Source organism: Sparus aurata, chromosome 9 (assembly GCF_900880675.1).
Source record: "Sparus aurata chromosome 9, fSpaAur1.1, whole genome shotgun sequence".
NCBI classification, from domain to species: Eukaryota; Metazoa; Chordata; class Actinopteri; order Spariformes; family Sparidae; genus Sparus; species Sparus aurata.
Window position 1 is genome coordinate 35,158,578 of NC_044195.1, and position 21,237 is coordinate 35,179,814.

Here is a 21,237-nt window from a genome sequence, read left to right on the forward strand (position 1 = left end):
CACTGTTTCTAAATCTAAATCCTGCCGTCCTCTCTTGTAGGTTCTGGAGAAACACAGAGCCACCTTCGAGTTTGAGGTGAACGAGGACGACGTGGAGGGTCGCTGGTTGAGAAACGGCGTGGAGATCCAGTTCTCGGTGGAGGAGAGGTTCAACTACGTGACCATCAGGAAGCTGCACCGCCTCACCATCTCTGAGACCTACAGGAGTGACGCCGGGGAGTACACCTTCATTGCCGGCAAAAATAGGAGCACCATGCACCTCCGAGTCAACAGTGAGTCCAACAGGAAGATTATTAACGCAGATTGACTGATGGAAATAATCACATGAAATTTGATTTTCCACAGGGATTATATTAAGATTAGAATTAAGATTATTAAGATTTTTTCTTCTTCTTCTTTTCAGTCCCGGAGCCGCCTCAGATCATTCGCCACATGGAGCCCCAGTCAGTGGAGGCTGGTAAACCCGCTCGCTTCTCAGTGCAGGTGAGTGGCGTTCCTCAGCCTCAGGTCTTCTGGTACAAGAACTCCCAGGCTCTGTCTCCGGGCTTCAAATGCAAGTTCCTCCACGACGGCAACGAGCACTCGCTGCTGCTGATCGAAGTATTCCCCGAGGATGCTGCCGTCTACAACTGCGAGGCCAAGAATGACTGTGGCACCGCCACGAGCACTGCTTCACTCAATGTGGAAGGTAAGAGAAGGTTCTATCTGTGGAAGGCAGAAAAGTATGGACAGGGGAGAAATTTTAAATGACCAGTTTTGTGTATGTGTGTTGCAGTGTCAGAAGTGGTTTCTCCAGACTCTGCTGCTACCGTCGCTCCCCCAGTCGTCATCTCACCCATTACCAGCACTTCAGCCCGTGAGGGAGAATCAGCTCGCTTCCAGTGCAGAGTCCGCGGAGACGGTAAGAAAAACTAAATCTTATCTTATTCTTATCTGATAAGTGATGAACTGGCTTTGAACCTGAGTTGAAATAAGTCTCAGCTCCTTGTGTATCTGTCCACACTCAACACACAACTCCTGCTCTGGTTCACTTTGATTTAGAGTTCAATCAACAGATTGCATCAATTCGATCAGAATGAACTGATTTTAGTAAAAAATTATGTTTTAACCGGTCCATAACATCGAGGACTTCAGTACTTCTTCATCATAAAATCCAGCCTACCATCACAATCGCTTTTGTCCTTGGTCCTCTGTCCAGATGTGAAGATCAGCTGGTTCCACAGGGACAAAGAGATCAAGCAGTCAGACTTCTTCAGGATGTCTCAGTTTGACGACAGCTGTCAGCTGGAGATCTCCAGAGTTTACCCCGAGGACGAGGGCGAGTACACCTGCGTGGCCACCAACAACGCTGGCAGGGTGTCCTGCTCCGCCACTCTCACACTGGATGGTAAGAAGAATGCAGTTTTTACCCCTGAACTGTAACGGCAATTAACAGAAGCCAACATCAGCCATGGTTACCAAATTGTATTATTGATGACTATAAATTTTAATTGTTACCTGGAGATGACAAACGGTGTGCAAGCCTGTTAATCTGCCTGTTAACAAAAGGGTTGCTTTATTTGTCATCATCTGATTTTTAGGTTTGATGATGTTATTCAACTGGAGCTACTTGTTTAAATGAAGGGAAAGATTTTAATCATGACTAAAGCACAGATATTCTGAAATAATAGCACTATCATCTTCATCAACAATGGAGTCTCGAGCTCTAGCAGCAATCATCGTTTGTTTTCATGTTAATTTACTGAAGAAGAATTAAGTTTTAGGTTTGTTCAATCTGAGAGGAGGATGAGTTTGAGCCCCTGGCAGTGTGCTTGAGGTTTAATCATCATGCTTTTGAAGTTACACAAAGTCTTTGTTGGTTAAAATAAGGCTCTATCCTGTTCTGGTTCATTATTGTTTTCTGATGTCTTTTGTTGTTACGGTTAACTTTTAGGTAGGTTACAAATGACAACAAACTAATGCCACTGCCACGCTCTGGATAAAGTCCACTATTTTTGACATTATTGTGATTGTAATAAATTACATACATTAGTTTGCAAAGAGCAAACAGAGTTTGTCTCCATCTTAAAGTCAGACGCTTTAAACCACTGACCCACACTCCTCCGTAAGAGGCTTGGCAGAAAATAACAGTCATTAATCACATCGCAGTGTGACACATTGTAATGTGTAGTGTTTCCACTACATAGAATGGATTCAAGCTGAAAATCAGCAAAGTTGTGCTGACTGGGCTGAATGTCAATCAAATAAAGCATACAAAGTCAATGAACGTGCTTCGTTTCAGGGCAAAAACAAACAGCGGACAGTCCTGCTGAGTCTCAATGGCATATCTCCACCAGCCTCACCAGTGTAAAGAAACCTTCCATCGGCCAAAAGCCAGTTTTCATCCAGCCACTCACAAGCTGCACTGTGCCACACGGGGAGGTGGCCCGTTTTCATGCATGTGTGTCCGGCCTGCCGAAGCCCGAGATAAGCTGGTTCCACAACCGGCAGCCAGTCGTGCCCACCAAGAACGTGGTGTTTCATTTCGATGAGATGACGAACTGTGCCATGCTCATCATAGTCGATGCTTTCTCGGAACACGCGGGCCAGTACACCTGCAGGGCAGCCAATAACGCCGGAGAGGCCGCTTGCTCCGCCACCCTCACCATAACCAGAGAAGAAGAAGGTAACTTCTGGATCCTTTGGCTGCAACAGGTTCCCTCTGAAACCACACTCTTCCTGCAAGATTAATTCACCCTCCTCGAATACCAATTTATTGTCTCCCGGCAAAACTCTTGAGGGGATGTCCCGAACCAATTTGCACAATTTTAATTAAAGTGTGCTACAACTTCACTGAACCAGGAAATCCTCACGGAGAATAAAATCTTTTGGCCAAGATGAGCAGCTATAAAAATTTGTTACAGACTAGCAGCTTAAGACAGATGTCACCAAACATGCCAGAATCAAACAGAAACGTGATTATAACATAATGAAAAACAACTTTAAGACAATCATGTAACAGATTTACAACATCAGTTTTGTAGTTTTGAGTCAAACTCTACAAAGTCTTGGGTCCCTTTTACTAACATCTGACACTTGATGGGTAAGAAAAAGAGCAAATCATCAAGAAACTGTATTGTGAATAATACATTTTTTGTTGTAGTAAATAATTAAAACAGAAAAATATAGTAGAAATAGATATGATTAAATAAACTGATAAATATAATTAAGAACATACTTGTCAATCTAATAATAATTGGTCAGACGCTTGACTGAAGAACATTTTCCAAATGTTTAAATCTACCATTTCAGTAATATTTCAAGCACAAATGTTAAACATTATCTGGTTCTTAAATGTAAGAATTTGCTGCTTTTCTTTGTCATTTGTCTCGTTGGACTTTTTCTTAATTTCTTCATTTTATAGACTAAAAGATTTAATCTATTAATTGTGAAATTAAAAGGCATATTAATTGATATTGGAAATAATTGCTGGTTACTCATATTTTTGTACACAGGGAACAATAATAACCTACATCATAAATGTATATATTTTAGAAATAGTAAACAAATACATACAAGTTTATTTTATATCCAAAAGGTCAACTGCAACATCATACTGTTCTGCAAATGATGTTCAGGCCATTATTGACATCATAGCTCAGGAATTTCTGCAAAACTTAAAATAACATAAAGTGATAAAACAAAACATGATCGGGACATCCCTCTGCCCTCCTCTGGATTTGACTAACCTCACAGCTCCACAAAGATGAACCACTTCGTTCATGAATGCACCAGTTTGTTTGAACTCTGGGATCGTCACCTCTCCCTTCTGCTCCATCTTCCTCAACCTTCCCCACAGGAACAAACTCATCTCTCCACCCTCTTCACCCTTCATCCACTCCGTCCTCACCTTCCTTTTCCTCTCTTGCGTAGGAAAACTCTGGAAATGCATGAAACTCACATGTATACCCTCTCTGTTGTACCTCCATCCTCCAGGAAACTCAAACCCTTCTTTGTCTGATTCATTCTGCTCCTCTGTGTTATGCCATGTTAATGTTCTTATAAGGTTTGAATCGTTTAATTGTCATTTTGATCCAGGTTTGAAGGTGATCACTGGATCCATCTGGTGTCGGATCAGTGTGCTCACAGTGTGCTGATGAAATCTAAATTCTTGTTCTTTCCTTCCATCACAGTGACCCATGTGAGAGAGCAGATTGAAGCCAAGATTGAGCAAGAAGTCAAAGGTAAGGTCACATCAGATTTCTGATCCATCACATATCAAAATCACCAGATTATTGTCACATTTGAATTGCAGGCTTAGCAGAAAAGGGACAGTTTAACCCAGACTTCTGTTTTACCTCAATGATTTTCCACTTCGAAAGTAGTCTGTCAGCAGGTAACTTTGATCCAAGCTTTGGCTCATTGAAGATGGTTTTTGAGAGAAGAAACTGTTGAGAAAGTGGAGAATAAAAACAGATGTGTGGGTGCATGTATTATGGATTATAGTTGGCCTGCGTTCACAGACTGCTTTAAGTGTTTTTAAATATGTCATTATGTTGAACTGTCCCTTGAAATGATCTTTGAATTTCCACAGTTGCATGTCTTCTCAATGTGTCTTGATAAAGCGTTCCTGTTTTCTGTATTATTCTACCTGCTCTTACTCCGATGATAATCCATGGTTTTCCCCAGGCGAGCGCTGGTAGAACTTGCTTGTACCAGTTTTTGACACTTGCGGTTTGCATCCAAAAGTCGTTTCGTTTTGGCATGAAGGTTCCTCTGATCTTTTCCCAGAAAAGGCGCAGGATATGTATCTTTTAAAGCTTCCGGACTTGAAGTGCCCTTTAAAAGATATGGAGGTTTACTGCATCTGGAACTGATACCTTCCTCCTGCAAAATATTTCTAAGCCTGGCTTGCAGATAGTGGGATGTCATTCCTGTGGTTTGCCTTCTAAATAACACCAGTAAACTATATTAGTTCGAATAAACGCCTTCTCACCCAATTTTTCAGCTTCATTTGTTTAGTTTGGAATCTGAAATATGTTTTGGAGAGCTTTGCTTCTCAGAGATACTTGTGCATCATGTATCCTTCCAAGTTTAAGGATTAGAAAGGGCGTTTATTCTCCTGTCTGCAAGTCAGGTAAGGAATATTCCAGCATAAAGCCAAAGCAACTATCAAAAAGCAAGACAAGCGAATGTTAGCAGCCCGTCTTGGAATTATGCTTTCTTTTTAATAATAATAAAATAATTTATGTTTTGAAGAAATTTCCACAGACGAAGGATCAAAACCTCCTGCAGGTTTCTAATAAAAAGAATCAAGTCTTGCGTTTATTCGAACAAATATGGTGAGTGAAATTATTTCTTATGGCATTGTGACTCCCAGCATGCATTTAATATTTCCATTAATGATTCATTCAAATCCTTTTCTCTATTTTTACCCCTGGGGGCTGAGTTGTTCTCACAGTTCTCTGTTTCTATTTTCAGAACTGTTTTATCAAGAAGGCAAAGAAGGAACACCACACAGCATCGCAGAACTCACCACTACTCAACAGCTGAGAGGAGCCTTCTCAGACACTGAGGACTTCCTAGATCATGGCCTGGTGTCGGCCAACCGTTGCTCCAGCAGAACTTCGTCCATCACCTCATGGACGGAGAATATAAAGCCGTCTTTCACCAAGAAACTCAAGTTTCAATCAGTCCTGGAAGGGGAACCAGTGGAGTTTAAGTGTAAACTGGTTGCTTTCCCTCCACCAACTATACTTTGGTTTCATAATAACAAATCTATTCCTAAAGAGCGTAGACGTAGGATCTGTACTGACAGCAAAATGCACATGCACATTACCAGTCTGGTTATTGATACTATCAAAGAGAAGGACTCGGGCAGTTATAAGGTTATGGCTTTAAACACAGAGGGCTCTGCTGAGTCCACAGCATCGCTTCTGGTTTCACTGAGGGAAGAGCAGTCTGCTAACTACCTGGGCTTTGTTAAACGCTCTGCCAAAGCCCATGCAAGCATGGACACCATGGCAGAGGAGAGGAAAGAGAGGAAAATTAGGGTTGACCTCAGGTGTGTTGGGTCTCCGTTTGACAAGATGTCCAAGGTTCATAAAGGAAGATCTCGATCAACGAGCTCCCTGGTGCGTAGCGTGTACTTTAGGTCAGGTTCTCATTCAAAAGAAAAACCGCCAGAGAAAGATTCCAAATGTTTGGAGACTGCCTCTGAGCGTGCCCCATCCCCTCCCCCTATGTTTGACAGGTCTGAGCGCTTCAACGACAGATTCAGTGATATCTACTGTGACAGGCGCACCGGTGCCAGGTTCAGTGACAAATTTAGTGACAGGTGCAGTGACAGATACAGCGAGAGGTTCAGTGACACCGAGAGCCTTCACAATGAGGTAAGAACAAAACTTACCACGCTTCAAAAAGCTGTCAAACAGAAGAAGAGGCTTTCTATCTCTACCATGTCCTCCTCTGAGTTTGAGGCAGAATCAGTTGCCAGTGAGTCAAGCTATGCAGATTATGTGGAGAGGCTTAGGGTCAAACCTGCCTCCCTGCCTGATGTCCAGCATTTCAATCGACCCTTCGATTTGGGGGAGAGTCATAAGGAGATTCACGGTAAAACTTCAAGCAGTGTGCCCTCTCAGCATCGTGTGAGGCATTCATTTGAGCCTCAGTCCAGAAGCAGGGCCATTCAAATCATGAGAGGTGAGTTGGTTGATACACTAGTGGATAGAAAAGTTGAAAGCTTTGTTGAATCTCGGGCAGATGTTGGATTCGAGCGGTTGGTAAGTGAGCATCATGGTGCAGTTGATGACCAAACAGTGGAGGGTAAAAATGTCAAGGTCCCATACTCTGAAAAATTAGCCTACCCAGAAACAACACCATACACTGAGAGCAGGGAATCTGTGAGAATTGTGCCTGATCAAGGGGACAAACCAGTGACATCAATCAGGAAAAAGTATCATAGTGAAACGCTCCCACAAGAAGACACAGCAAGAACAAAAACAAGGGAGCCATATGAAGGGGAGTGTGCAGAGGAGTCTTTGAGGGCTCAGTATGAAAAGAGCCTGGAGGCTGACCGAATGGAGTGTGAGGAAAAACTCCTTGCCCTGCGGATCAGGAAATGGCAGCAAGGCAGTAGGATGTCAGAAGAGGAGACATTTCACCCTGAAACTGATCTGCCTATGCCAGCAGAGACACAGTACATGGATCCTACTGGGAATATTTACACCCAGCAGGACATGGTGGGGAAAAGAGTAACTGTAGAAACTGAGGCATTGCCCTCCTCTTTCCATAATTCACCAAGAATGAAAGCAAAGTTGTCAGATCCTGAAGCTGCAACTGTGTCGACAACCAAATCACCAAAAGTAAAAGCCAGAGGAGAAGAAGTAGAAACATCTGCCACAATGGAAGCCAGATTAGAAGAGGTGGAGCGTGAGGCATCACTGATGCCGGCACAAAAATCCCCCAGATTAAAAGCAAGAGCAGAAGAAGTGGAAGTACATTGGTCGCCTAGAGCAAAAGCCAGGGCAGAGTCCAGACTAAGAGAGTCACCCAGGTCGAGGCCGGTCGAAACTTTCAAAGAGAGGTTCCTCGGTGAAGCTGAAACACCAGATCGCATAGCAAAACAACCAGTTGAGCCATATGAAGAGGAGTGTGCAGGCGAGTCCTTGAGGGCTCAGTATGAAAAGAGCCTGGATGCTGAAAGGATGCAGTGTGAGGAAAAACTCCTGGCCCTGCGTATCAGGAAATGGCAGCATGGCATGCGCATGTCAGAAGAGGAAACACCTGAAACTGAAACTGATCTGTCAATGCAGGCAGATACACAGTACATGGAGCCTGAGGGACACATTTACCCACAGCAGGAGGTGTTGGAGAAAACTCTTGACCATGCTACCATGTCAACACCTAAATCACATGAAGTTAAAGGTAGGGTAGAGCAGGAAAGTTCTGCTCCCTTGCTTAAAGCCAAAATGATAGCCAGACCTGGAGAATTGGATAATGAATCATCAGTCATGCTGGCACAAAAATCTCCAAGAATAAAAGCTAGAGCAGCAGAAATACAGGCTGAGGAATCGCCTAAATCAAAATCCAGAGCTGAGAAGATGTTGTTTGAGAAGACCAAAGAAGAGCGTGAGCTCCAGCTGTCAAGGGAGAATCTCTCTGAATTGAAGAATGAGAGTGAGAAGCTTGTCAGTGAAGAGGAGGCCTTGACTCAGCGGATAATGAAATGGCAACAAGATGTTCTGATGGAGCAAGATGTGAAGCTTGAGTCCAACTGGGAGGGTTACTCAGTGGTCCAGGCAGAGAGGACCACTGAGGTTGGAAGAAATGTTACTGAGGCCTCTGTTTCAGACTCAACTCCACAACCTGAAGTAGTTCGCAGCAGGAAGCCAGCCCCAGGAAAAACAGCCAAAGAGAAGTTTCTTTTGAGCGAGTCAGTTCCTACTGGTGTCCAAGATCGGCAGGGTGATAATCTGCAGTGGTCACCTGATCTACCAACAGAGGGTCGTGAGACTAGGTTACAGAGGGACAGTGAGTACTTTGTTAGTGAGGAGGAGGCAATGGCTCAGCGCATCCGGAAATGGCAAGAAGATGTTGTCGAACAAGAGGAAGTGGTTGAACTGGAATCTGAGTGGGCTTTGGACCATCAAGGTAAACAATCTGCCTCTGGGTTGCCATTTGAGTCCCATGTTCCACCATTCGACGTACCTCATGAACGTCCACTTTCACATAGAACTCTTGCTGGTGGAGTCTTTCCAACAAGAAAACCTTCAACTCTTCAACATGCCACTGGGTACGATCCATCGCCTCCTTGTGAGTTGTCTTCTCAGAGGAGGCATTCTCCTAAACAGTCTGGCTTACCGCACCATGCAGGTGTGCCAATTGAAAGTTTTTACAATTTAAAATCTACTCCTGCCCAGGATGAGTGTCTCCATAAACCTTCCAGAGAGATTACCTCTGTCAGGAGATCCTCCCCATGTCTCAGTCCACAGGGGGATCTAGAAACAGAGGCAGAGAGCAGTCAGAGCAAAGAAAAGTATGCTGTCAATATTGATAAATCTAGCAGCCAACACTTTCAGTCAGAGGTTAGAGAGGAGAGAGGAATTGGAGAGGAGATGGGAGCTACCAGAGAGAGCAGCGAATGGAGACAAGAGAAGGATTTTGCAGGTATAAGGAGAGAGGAAAGAAGTGGAGATTCAATAAAGTCAAAACTGGATTCAAATTTGAAAGCTGGAGTATACCAAACTCAACAGTCAAAGAGGATAAAAGAAGAAGATGCAAGTGCCGGAGGCTCCCGTCCAGTATTTGTGAAAGAAATATCTTCAGTCAAAGTAAAAGTTGGTGAGATGTCGGAGTTCACATGCCAATTCAATGGTGATCCGCTGCCCACAGTCACCTGGCTCAAAGATGGCCACCCATTAGCCCACAACCCTGACTACGATATTGTGAGCAAATCTAACAAATCACAGCTCACCGTCTACTATCCAACAACAGACCATGAGGGGACATATGACTGTGTCATAACAAATAGATATGGCAAATCGATCTGCAGTGGCACTCTGGAGATCTCTGACAAAAAAGTGGTAAAAACATCAGCGGCCAGACAAGAGGTGATAGTTTCAGAGGCACTACAGAAAGTTGAGGAAAAAGAGGGGAATGGCATGATAGCAGCTGAACTTAAGACCTACATGGATACAGGAAAGGAAACACTAAAGGTGCCTCAGGCAGTGATCCAAAGACGCAGCTGCTCGGATGAATCTTTTAGCTCTTCACTCGTAGAAATCAGAATTACTGCTGCCACCCCTGTCCCTGGGATGTCAGAGGAAAGCACTGAAGACAAACCTCAGGCATTTACAGAGAAAACTTCTGATGTACCAAGTGATGACGGGGCCTCTCAGACTGTCAAACACAAATTTACTTTCTCCTTTGATGTGGTGGGTGAAGCTCCTATCATGGTCAGAGAATTGGAGAATGTCACTTGTCCTGAAGGCAACACTGCTGTATTAGAATGTGAAATCACCGGTGAGCCTGCTCCAGAAGTCTCATGGTATCATGACAACGTTTGCCTAGAAATCACCGCTGGAAAATACAGAGTTGAGGAAGACAATAAAGTGTATAGGCTTTATATAAACAGTTTTATGTTCACTGACGTAGGAGTGTACACATGTGTTGCTAGAAATAAGCTGGGAGAAGTCGCAAGCATCTCTGCTGTGTCATTTGAAGCTACAGATGGTGGTAGTGCAGTAGAGGATGGTGGTTTTACTCCATCTGGGAGAGTGAGGAAGTCTCCTGTTAGCTTAACTGAAGATGTCAACAAACCCTTACAAGCTCCACCAGAGGTGGCTGCAAAAGCCCCAAGAGCCAGACCTGGCATTTCCAGAGAACCCCCAACTATATCTGGTTGTGGTCTGTCGGCCTCTGCCGCTGTCATAAAAGTTTCTCAGATTAAACAAGCTTTTGAATCAGACTCTCCAGTTGCAATACCCCCCTCTGCCGAAGAGCAGAGAAAGGAAATGTTTTTCCCTGAGGAGTTTATACCTGCCGTGGCTGTTTCTTTTGACCAACCAGAACAAGCGGTTGGCACCATGCAGGCAGAAGGTGGTCATGTACGTCCTACTGCTATGACGATAAATCCAGGTTCTCCAAAAGCTGGATCAGGAACAGATTACATCAGAACTATTCCTGCTTCAGGAAAGTCAGTTTCCTCTCAAACTGCTGCTGCTGAGGAAAGCCACATTGGTTTGGTATCTGGTGATGTTGAAGAGGGAGCAGTTTTAGTAGAAAGTTATGGTGCACTGAAACAGTTTGTAGAGGAAGTGCAGGAGTCTCCAGAGCTAGTCAGGCCTAAGCCACAGAAACCTGCTTCTTTTCCCAAGCAAATGGAGGCAGGCGAATTGGAGATAGTTGGGGAGGAGACAATGCGTGCATTTGACAGAACCAGCAGCTTCATTCCGTACCAGTGCGAAAAGGTCTCTGGAGCAAAACGCTACATTAGAACAGCTGAAGAAGCTGTTAAGCCTAAAAGGATTTCTGATCCTCTAAAACCTAAGAGACAAAGTGCATCTGAAGGGTCTTCCACTTTTGACAATGAGGGTGAAGTTGTCAGTATGGAGGTCCCAATTTATGCTGAGGGGGTTGCTGTTGATGAGGAGTTTACAGAAATGAAAAAACACATGAAACAAGAGTTTCAAGGGATTAGTGAAGGTAATGTTTTTATGGAGGAGGCTGAACTCCCTTGTGAGGAGCTGATTTCCATTCCAGAACCCTCATTGGACAGTGGTGTCTTCTTAAGTTTACCTGACTCCCATGCTGATGTGACAGAAGTAGCAGAGGAAATGGTTGGTCATGTAGTTGAGGCTTATACACAAATCAAGGCTGAAGATGAGAGAAAAGATGTTCCTGTGAAACCAGAACCAAAACCACTTATTGTCAAGCCTAAAATGGACAGCAGTGTTAAACAACCTGGCCGGCCTGAGGATGCTGCGGCTGAGGGACCTCAGAGCCAGGTAGCATCTGTTCAGGAAAGAGGTAGTTTGGCCAAGGCAGGTGCAACAGCCAGCTCCTTGGAGGAAGAGGAGGTCACTTTTGGTGCTGTGTACGACTACTACAACCCTCCAACAGATTGGGGAAGGCCACTGTCTCCTGAATCTGAGATGTCCATAGAGATCGGCAGCACTGTGAGCGAAGAGATAGCCGAGGTAGCTGAGAGGTTCTACACTCCAGGCTCATCTACTGAGATCTCACAGCCAATTGCAGAGTCCTTTAATGATCCCAAGTCTCCCATGTCCTTCCATACTCCCAGTTCAGGTACGCCTGGTGGGTTTATGACCCCCCAGGAATATCCCTTCTCCCCCTTAGAACATAAAAGACCCTCAACAGGAGACTCTAGTGAGATGTTCTTCTCACCAGTTCATTTCCTGACATCTCCTGCAGATGAGGGCATTGAAACAACACCTCCTGGAATTAACGTGGATGAGAACCGGTTCCTGACTAAAGGAAGAGGGTCATTATCCCTGGCAACCCTTCAGGAGAAAGTGCAGGGAATCCCTCCCGCCTTCCTTAAACCTCTTATAAAGAAAAGAGTGTTCGAAAATGACTCTCTCACATATTTTGCCGAGGTATTTGGACTACCTTCCCCTGAGGTGAAGTGGTTCTGCAACAAAACCCAACTAGTGGCAGATGATAGAGTTAAAATGGAGAGAGATGGTGATAGCATCTCACTAACAATTCACAATGTCACTAAAGCCGATCAGGGAGAGTATATCTGTGAGGCTGTCAATTACGTTGGGGAAGCCAGAAGTGTTGCTTTAGTTGTTGTTGTGTCACAGGAAGTGAGGTTCATGCCTGCCCCACCTGCTGTCACCTGTCAGCATGTGATGGAGTTTGATGTGGAGGAAGATGACTCATCTCGCTCTCCTTCCCCTCAGGAGATTCTGCTCGAAGTAGAATTGGATGAAAATGAGGTGAAAGAATTTGAGAAACAGGTTAAGATCATCACAATTCCCGAGTACACAGCAGATAACAAGAGCATGATCATATCATTGGATGTATTACCAAGTATTTATGAGGAAGGCACTGTTGACTTTGTCACCCAGGAGCATGATGACTTGAAAATAGCTTTTGAGGTCACTGAGATGCCTCCGAGGTTCATCAATCCAATCTGTGACATGGAAACCCCGGAGGGCACCACGGTCATGTTTGAGTCCTCACTCATGGGAATTCCATCTCCCATTGTGTCTTGGTTCAAAGGTGACAAAAAGATTCCCCACAATAACAAAAAATTCTTGCACTCATCTGATGGAGACAACCACTTCCTGAAGATCTGTAAAGTCACAACACAGGATAGCGGTGTGTATGCCTGCAGGGCTATAAACGTTGTTGGGGAGACTCTGTGTAGGGCCACCTTAGTGGTGTTAAATGCCAAAGCTTTCTCAGGGAAGACCAGAGGCAGGGAGTTGACCGCTGTGTCTCTCGGAAGCGCCAAAGTCCAGCCGCAGAAATTCGACTTGATGGTTGGCAACACATCTTTCGACGGTGAGCAGGTGTCAGAAATTGAGCTTGAGTTTGAGTTTGAGCAAGAGGCAGATGAGTCTCAGCGAGCAGTCAGACTGGTGGCCAACACTGACAACGAAATGAGTGAACAAGGAGACAAATATGTGAGCATTAACTTTGATGTATTTGCTGAACCTGCAAAAGATGACAAGATAGAATTCAAAGGAAAGTCCTCTGACATGTGTAGTTTCCAATTCCAGGTGACAGAGTCACCCCCTAAATGTGTCATCCCATTGACTAACGTTACAGCAGCAATAGGGACACCAGTTATCCTCCAGTGTCTGATTAGTGGTAAACCAAATCCCATAGCCGAATGGTACAAAGATGGAGACCGAGTCACAGACAGCAGGTGTATAATCCAGGAGAAAACTGCAGGTCATTTCAATCTGCTCATTACAAACGTGACCCAGAGTGATGCTGGCGAGTATAAGTGCGTAATCCAAAACACAGCCGGTTGCATTGAAACTACTGCGCTGCTGAAGGTGTTTTAGAAGTTGAAGGTTTTGAGGCTGGTTGCACAAAGAAAAACAAACTGTCCTTGTCCTGTAGTTGTGTGTCGTTAATTCTAATTTAAGCAGGTTGTTTTCTTGGTGTACTGAGATTAGGTTTTGAAATTTAAAAAAAATGGCTGACCAAGCAACCTCTTCAAACTTCTTTTCTGAGAAACACAGACGATGAGTGAAGCATCAGGCTAAATTGAACAGGTAATATTTCCACACATAAGATGTCAAATTTGGTTTCTTTTTTCATTGCTTGCTTAACCTTGTTTACAAATGTCCACTCTTCGTCAGTATGTAGAAGGTGTGCTTTACTGTTAACACTGAAACACAACTGTTTCTATCTTTTGGCTTGAATTGGTCAATTTTTTATTTTTGTTTAACCAATGTCATTGTTGCCTTAGAGCAGAGCTAAGACTAGCTGAACACAGAAGAAAATGTAAGATTATCTTTGGGCAACCAGCCTGTAGTCATGTGGGTAAAAAACATGGTGTGTTAATGTTTGTCATAGTGTGTCAGTAATGAAAAATGGAAACTTAAAAAAAAAGAGAGTATGAATAGTGTAGAAAGTGATACAGAGTCTGCTGAGACTTTTTTTTTTTTCCTTTATTTATTTTAAGTTGTGTAAAACTAATTTTATCAAAATTTCTGTTGGAAAAATCTGGGTTTATGTTTGGTTTGTTATCTGGTAACACTTTAAAAGTGAGCTGCTGTTACTTTGAAATTCATTCGACGTAATGAAGTCTTTACGACTGACCACAAACAGCTTCTATTTTATCCAAAGTTTTAACAGCTCAAAGAAAAAATTACCAGTCTGTTTTCAACATTATGCTATTCACATCAGTTTGCGCTACAAAACATTCACAGCAATACATATCATTGACATTTTAAGTGGTAGTACATTTTTATGAAGCTTTTTTTGAGCTGCAAAGCAATAATAATGGTCCCACTGAGAGGCTGACTTTTCTTTGGAAGTAATCCATCTTTTAAACTTAAATATATTTTAATCAAATTCATTTTTCACGTATAATTATAATGGCTGGTAATGTGAATGATTTTAGTTAACTTATAGATAAAATAAAAAATCTCAGCCCTAATCATTCTAAGATTCACATTTTAAGTGATCATCATATCCAAAGTCAAACTTGAAACAAAAGAAAATATTGTCATATTGCTTACTCATATTGTTGCTTGTGTGATTTAGCATTTTGTCACAGTATACTCTTTTGTGTTTGATGAGCTTTTATTATGTGTGAATGATATTTTTAGGATTTAAGGCAAACTGATAATTCATAGCAGAGTATGACTATTGATAACACATTTTAAAAATGAATAATACTGTGAATTTTTTTTAAATGTTAAAATATAAGTTTTGATGTCTTGTAAATATGTGTAATTTTAGGAGTGTATGAGTAGAATTTGCCATTAAAAGAAGCACGTTTTAAAAGATCTGGCATTGAGATAGAAAGTTATGGTTTATTTGTACAGACGTCACATTGGTTTGTCGAAGAGTTTATATAATAAAATATTTGATGACGTAAAGTTAACGTCTGAGCTTTTTTCTTTTTTAAACAGTTTACATGGGTGCATTTTGGTTGTCCAGTGTTCACATGGTCAATTTGTCAATCATCGCATTTTCAGTCAAAACGCAGGTTTAAAAATGGAATTTACTCATAGTATGTTTTGTATACCAGTGCGCCAAGATGTATTTTGATTTTGTGACCAACACCAAACAGTGATCCATTCTTGAGCGCCGTTAAGACAAACAAACAAATAAATAGATAAATATAAGGACAATAGTTTTTCATTATTTGTTACGTTAAAGGTTTGAGTTACATGCAATGTGTCTTCAGTATGTTTGTTTGCTTTGCAATGAGATTCAAATTATTTTTGATATATTTAGCTTTAATAATACTACTACATTTAAGTAGGTTATTTGGGAAAATTACCAATAAAGCAGACCATCTTTATTTGTACAGCCAGTATCATAGATCACACAATTTTTCCCAAAGGTTTGGTTGTCGTTACAGCAAACCCTCCATTCTGATAAGGAAAAACTCCCCAAACACCATTTAATGCGTGGTAAAAAGAAGAAACTCTATGTAGGGCAACAGAAACCAGAACTGTCCCTGAATCTGGGCCACAGATCAATCTGTTTAAGTGGGCTGGGTGTGACCCAGATTCGGGCCACTTCTGGTTTATTCACTTTGCCCTTGGCTAACATCTGGCAAACAGGAGCGGATCATCCAGGTGTGGTATGTGGGCTCTGGATGAACTTCTCCTGATGTGCGCCAGATCTGGGCCACAAAAATGTTGCTGTATTGCATAGATGTGTATAGAATAGATACATACAATTTATATAAAATTTGATTCCAAGTTTACAGGTAGATGTAGAGCTCAAGTGAAGAGTAAATATCCAGGAGAACAACTTCTGGTGTCGTCATATAGGTAGAACTTACAAACCACAAACACTGAAGAAAACACATCAACATTCACACAGATAAGTGAGATGGACAAACGCAGAGTAAGCGAGAAACATGATAGCACAATAATAAATAAAAGCAAAGTCTAAGAATAAAAGATAAACAAACTCTATGGATTCTTGATGATGACACTGCATAAAGATTTTAATTTCAATATCTAACCATAGAAATAAATCACTTTCTTAAGCAGAGAAGGTCAAAGATTCATCTATCCATTTTGGGGAACTCTTTATATCATTTTTTGTCAGCAAATACAGGGTGCTAACTGAAACTGAGTCACCGTTAAAAAAAAACTAAAAACTAAACAGGTTTTTTAGGGTTGTCCTCTCTAAATTACTTAGTCAACTCATAGATATTAGGATCTTCATAAACTGAAATTTCATTTTAATTATTCGTAAAATTGTTCAATAATATGGATGAGGAGTTATTAGCAGCGGTAAAGTGAAATGTCTAAATCAATATTCCCAAATATTTTTTTATAATAATAAGCACCAGAATGCCCAAGATTTTGAAGGGACAATAATACTTTAGTCAACATATTTAGTCAACCAATCAATTGATTGGAAACAATCCCATCACTATTAGTTGACTAAGAATTTCTGTAGCCAAGGACAGCCCGAATGTTTGCTTTTATGAATTAATTGTTAATGTGCTTTTGTGTTGTGGATATTGTTATCAGTCTTGCTCAATATTTCCTGACAGAGCGTGTTAGCACCACCATCACCACTGTGGAAGAGCAAGAGGAAACCTACTACACTGGTGTCCAGTTACCACAGAAAACAAAAACACTTGAACTCAAGCCAGAATCCAAACGTTACTCTTCCTCTTTAGAGAAGAAAAAAGAAAAGCCAGTTTTCCTCAGCCAGCTCTCCCCAGCAGCTGTAACATCAGGGGAAACAGCTAGGTTTACTGTCAAAGTGTCCGGCTTTCCAAAGCCGACTGTTCAGTGGTCTCACAATGGAAAAGTAATAAAGAGCTCCTCTATATACAAACTGATAGACGAGAAGGAGGAGTATACATTAGTAATCACCAAGGTCACATCTGAGTATGAGGGCGAGTATTCTTGCACTGCTACAAACAGATTTGGCCAGACAACGTGCACCACATACCTCGAAGTGAAAAAGACTGATGTTAGCCAGGCAGAGAGATGGGTTGAAAAGATGTTCAAAGTCACAGGTCAACCTCCGACTTTCACTGTTGAGATTCAACCTGTGAGGTGCTCAGAAGGAGGAGAAGTTTCTTTTAATTACAAAGCCAGTGGTGACCCAATGCCTGATGTAAAGTGGTTCAAGGGAGCTTTCCAGATCCAGCACAGTAGAAATTGTATTGTTCTGGCCAACCCAGATGGATCTGGCTTCATCAATATTAAGAGTGTCAAACAGGAAGACAGTGGTCTGTACACATGTAAGGCCTCCAACCAGTTTGGGGAGGCATCTTGTAGTGCTGAGCTTGTTGTGTTCAGAGAATCTGTCTCAGTTTCTCGGAAACAGGAACAAATGACAGTCGTTCAGAAGAAAGGCTACAAGGTTTCAATGACAGAACAGGCAACTGAGTCCCGCTTGTACCAGGTCAGCCTGCCGGGCCAAGACAGAGCTAGATCAGATCAGATGGTTTACACCATTGGCACTGAAGACCGGCAAATAATTCCCAGTGAGCAAGTGGGCTCCCTTAGAGAACTAGACATCTCTGCTGCCACTGTTCTTCGTGAGCAGCTGACCCACCAGGCAGCAGTTCTTCAGTCTCATGAGATAGAGGAAAGGGTGTCTGTGGTTCCTACCCGCCCACCTCAGGTTTCAGCTATTCCTGCAAAACAGATCCACATGGCAGCATTTACATCATCTGTCGAAGAGAGTCAGGATCTTACAGAGCAGCACTGTGATCGTATTCAAAGCCCTGAGGTCATTGAGCTTCAGGCTGCTAGAGAAAAGAGGTCCAAGGTGATGTCAGCTGTCGCTGAAGAGCTCATCCCACTTTCTACTGTTAGCACAGAGCCCCTGGCTGACAGGAAGCCTGCAACTGTCAGGCCAACATCAGAACCTAAACATCTCATCAGTGGGCATCAAGTTGAGTCACAACTTTCCATCCTAAAAGAGCAGTCTCAGGATATCCCCAAACCTCAGGAGGAGAAGAGTTACAAGGTTAAAGAAGGTATTAAGATTTTATACTCAGCCCAGTCTGCAGAGAAACGGGTGCTTGCAGAGGGCCACACAACTGAATTAGCAACAGCAGATTCTGCTGTGAAATCTTCTGTTGAGAAGGAACAGCACCAACCTGTAATGGCCTCGGTTAGTGAATCCAAACAGACTCTTTCCAAGGAGACTAAGTTCTCCATACAGAGGCCCACAGAGGAGACGGCTCATCTCTGTAAGGATAAAATGATGAAGGCAGCTCTAACTGCCGAAGAGACGCGAACGCTGCAGGCTGAGCCCACTCAGCAGCTGCCAAGTCTGGACAGTGCCATGTCCATCCAGTCACATGTAGAAGGAGAGCGGTTATTGCACCTACAGGTTATCACAGAGCAGGACCTCCTCCCATCTGAAAAGAGCTTCACCTGTGAGAAACCAGCACCACAACAAGCAGGAAGCAGGAAAAGTCCCACTCTGCTACACATTGTTAGTCAGGATGAGCAGAGGACAGTAGTTTGTGAGGACACATTAGAGTTTGAGGCCAAGGCCAGTACCTTGAACATCCAGCCCCAGAAAGTCACCCCTACTCTGCTGCATCTTCAGTCAACCCAACCTGTGGAGGCACTACCCAAAGAGGGTATTCTTATAATTGAAAAGCCCGACCAGCAGGTGGCAGCACAGAAACAAGAAAAGAAAAGGAGTCATGCAGTCATTTTGGAAGAGAGAAGGGAGCTCACAGCAGATTATCACAAAGAGCTGGATTTGTCCGTGACTGGCATTCAGTCTCAGCTTCGAACCGAACCCAGGCCTGAAAACATCCTCCAGCTCTCCTTCCAGCCCATGCAGCTGCCAAAGGAAACGCCACTTACTACTGACATCAAGCAACAGCGAGCTTTGGTGCAGAAGGAAGATCGCTGGAATGTGATGCATGTCGGCATTGTGGCAGACAGCCAGGCCTTAGAGGAAGGTCACACAGAGAGTCTTACAGCCGTGGATAAATTCACCTGTGAGGCAGCTGTAGAGCCAAAACTTCCCACTGAGCCAATCCAGATTGAAGAGAAAGAGATCTCCACTGAAAGTAGTGTCCTACTAGAGGCAGCAGAACAGGACTTTGCTGTTCAGATCCAGGAGGGGCAGTCAGTCAGGCAGTCGATAGTGATGGATGAGAAGCAAGTGCTGACAGGTGAGCTCTCTCAGGAGATCACCAAGTCTGAGTCCACTAAAGTTGTTGTCACCACACAGCCAAAACTGTCCCTTATGGCGTCAGAATCAGCAGACAACACAGCTCTTCCCAAAGAGATGACGTTTGTGATTCAGGCCCCTAAACAATCCAGTCTGAATATACGCCATCAGCTCAGAGATGCTCTTCAATCTGCTGTGGCCAGCGACCAGCAAGTGTTACTGGCTGACGTTGTAGGAGGGTTACAGGCTGTAGAAGTACAGGAAGTCAAGGTTCAAAGAGAGCCCAAGCGGGCCATGTTTACATACCTGATCACAACAGCAGGTGCCCCCATGGAGATCACTCTGGCTTTTGAGGGAAGCTATCCTCAAACAGCTGACTTCAGGACTGAACTCCAGGCAGCTTTCCACTCTATAGTATACCAGGAAGCCCATGTTCTTATTTCAGAACAGCCGGGCACTATTCAGCTAGACAAACCTCAGAGAGCACAAGTCACCTCAGCCCGCTCTAAGCAAATGCTGTCATCCATGGTAGAGACAGTGAGTGTGGCAGAGAGTACAGTTGGTTTCACTGCTGTTAAATCTCAGGCTGCTGCACTTAAGACTGAGTCTAAAACAGTAGTTGAATGTGCTGCAGCTGAGCAACAGGTTGTGGCGCAGGAATACAAGGTAGCAAAAATGGAGCAGACCATCTCATCCCAGGTCAAAATTTCCACTGAGGCTCACAAGGCTTTTGAGCAGTCGGTCCAGGTATCAAAACAGGAGGTGAGGTCGGTAACGGTGAAAAGCAGAGATAGAGATGTAGGAGCGGCTATTGTTACCACTGCCCTCCCTCCCACCACTGTCCCCACCGAACAGGTAATGGATGTTAGCATCCAGAGGGAACACAGGGAGGAGATCTTCAAAGAGGAGGTTACAGTATCCAGGCCAGAACAGAGAGAATTCCCTGTGATAGTCACCTCCCTCGAAGATTTATCCCTCGAAGAAGATAGTGAAGTAACCTTTAGCACCAGCATTAAGTATGTCACAAAGGTAAACTGGTTTTTCAATGGACAATTGGTAAAATCTGGTAAAGAGTTCAAGTGTTCCAAAGACCACGACACATACACATTGGTTATCAACAAAGTTGTCAAGGAGAGGCATCAAGGAGAATATGTGTGTGAGGCTGAGAATGAAGCCGGCAGGACTACAACATCTTCAAGACTCACTGTGGTCTCAAGAGGTTTGAAAATAGGACAAATCAATGTATCATTCATTCATCACCCATTTTCTCTGAATGACTAATCATTCACATAAATGGGTTCATTCAAGACCTTTGTCCTCACATGAAATTATGCATTTTTCACTCTGGTCTATATTCATTTCATAGCTCAGCATGAGCACTCTTATCAAGGCACTGGATGGTACTAACTCACCATGTCTTGTTTGTTCCACATCATTGTATGGTCAGTAATTGCCTAAAGACCAGACCCTTCACAACCATGCAAGTTTAGCTTAAGGCTATGTAGTCAATAAGCATCTTGCTATAATTGTTGGGATGATCCTGGTCTTCAGGCAACTTTCATGGTCTTTCCATGGTCACTTTGGCATGTCAGTGGCAACAGGTTCCTTTTTTTTTTAAATCCATGTTTTGTCTCATTTCTTTAGGTTCATTTTCTCCACATCTTCAATGTTTCTGTGCATGTTTCAGGGCTTCAACTTGACATTGCTTCATCTTTCACAAATTCTTGGTTTCCTCCTTCTTTTAGCCTGAACCCTAGCCCCATGAGAATCATGTTCAATGAAATTATATTTTTCTGGGCAATTTTACAGTAAGCCATGGGGCTAATGTTCTAGCTATTTCCTTTACAGTCACTCCTGAACATCCTTCCACCATTGTTGTACATTCCACCATTTCTGTTCCTTATCAGTCAGTTTTCT

The 21,237-nt window shown here is 43.1% G+C and overlaps 1 protein-coding gene across 1 annotated transcript in view; it reads left to right on the plus strand.

Annotated features, from left to right (window-relative positions):
* The window catches only part of ttn.2 (titin, tandem duplicate 2), a 189,777-nt gene that overhangs the window by 12,360 nt on the left and 156,180 nt on the right, over positions 1–21,237 (plus strand). The window contains exons 25-31 of the mRNA XM_030428193.1: positions 41–272; positions 404–688; positions 776–901; positions 1,199–1,387; positions 2,282–2,665; positions 4,173–4,223; positions 16,715–20,539. Coding sequence (XP_030284053.1) covers positions 41–272; positions 404–688; positions 776–901; positions 1,199–1,387; positions 2,282–2,665; positions 4,173–4,223; positions 16,715–20,539 — 5,092 coding nt within the window. The remainder of the gene's footprint in view (positions 1–40; positions 273–403; positions 689–775; positions 902–1,198; positions 1,388–2,281; positions 2,666–4,172; positions 4,224–16,714; positions 20,540–21,237) is intronic.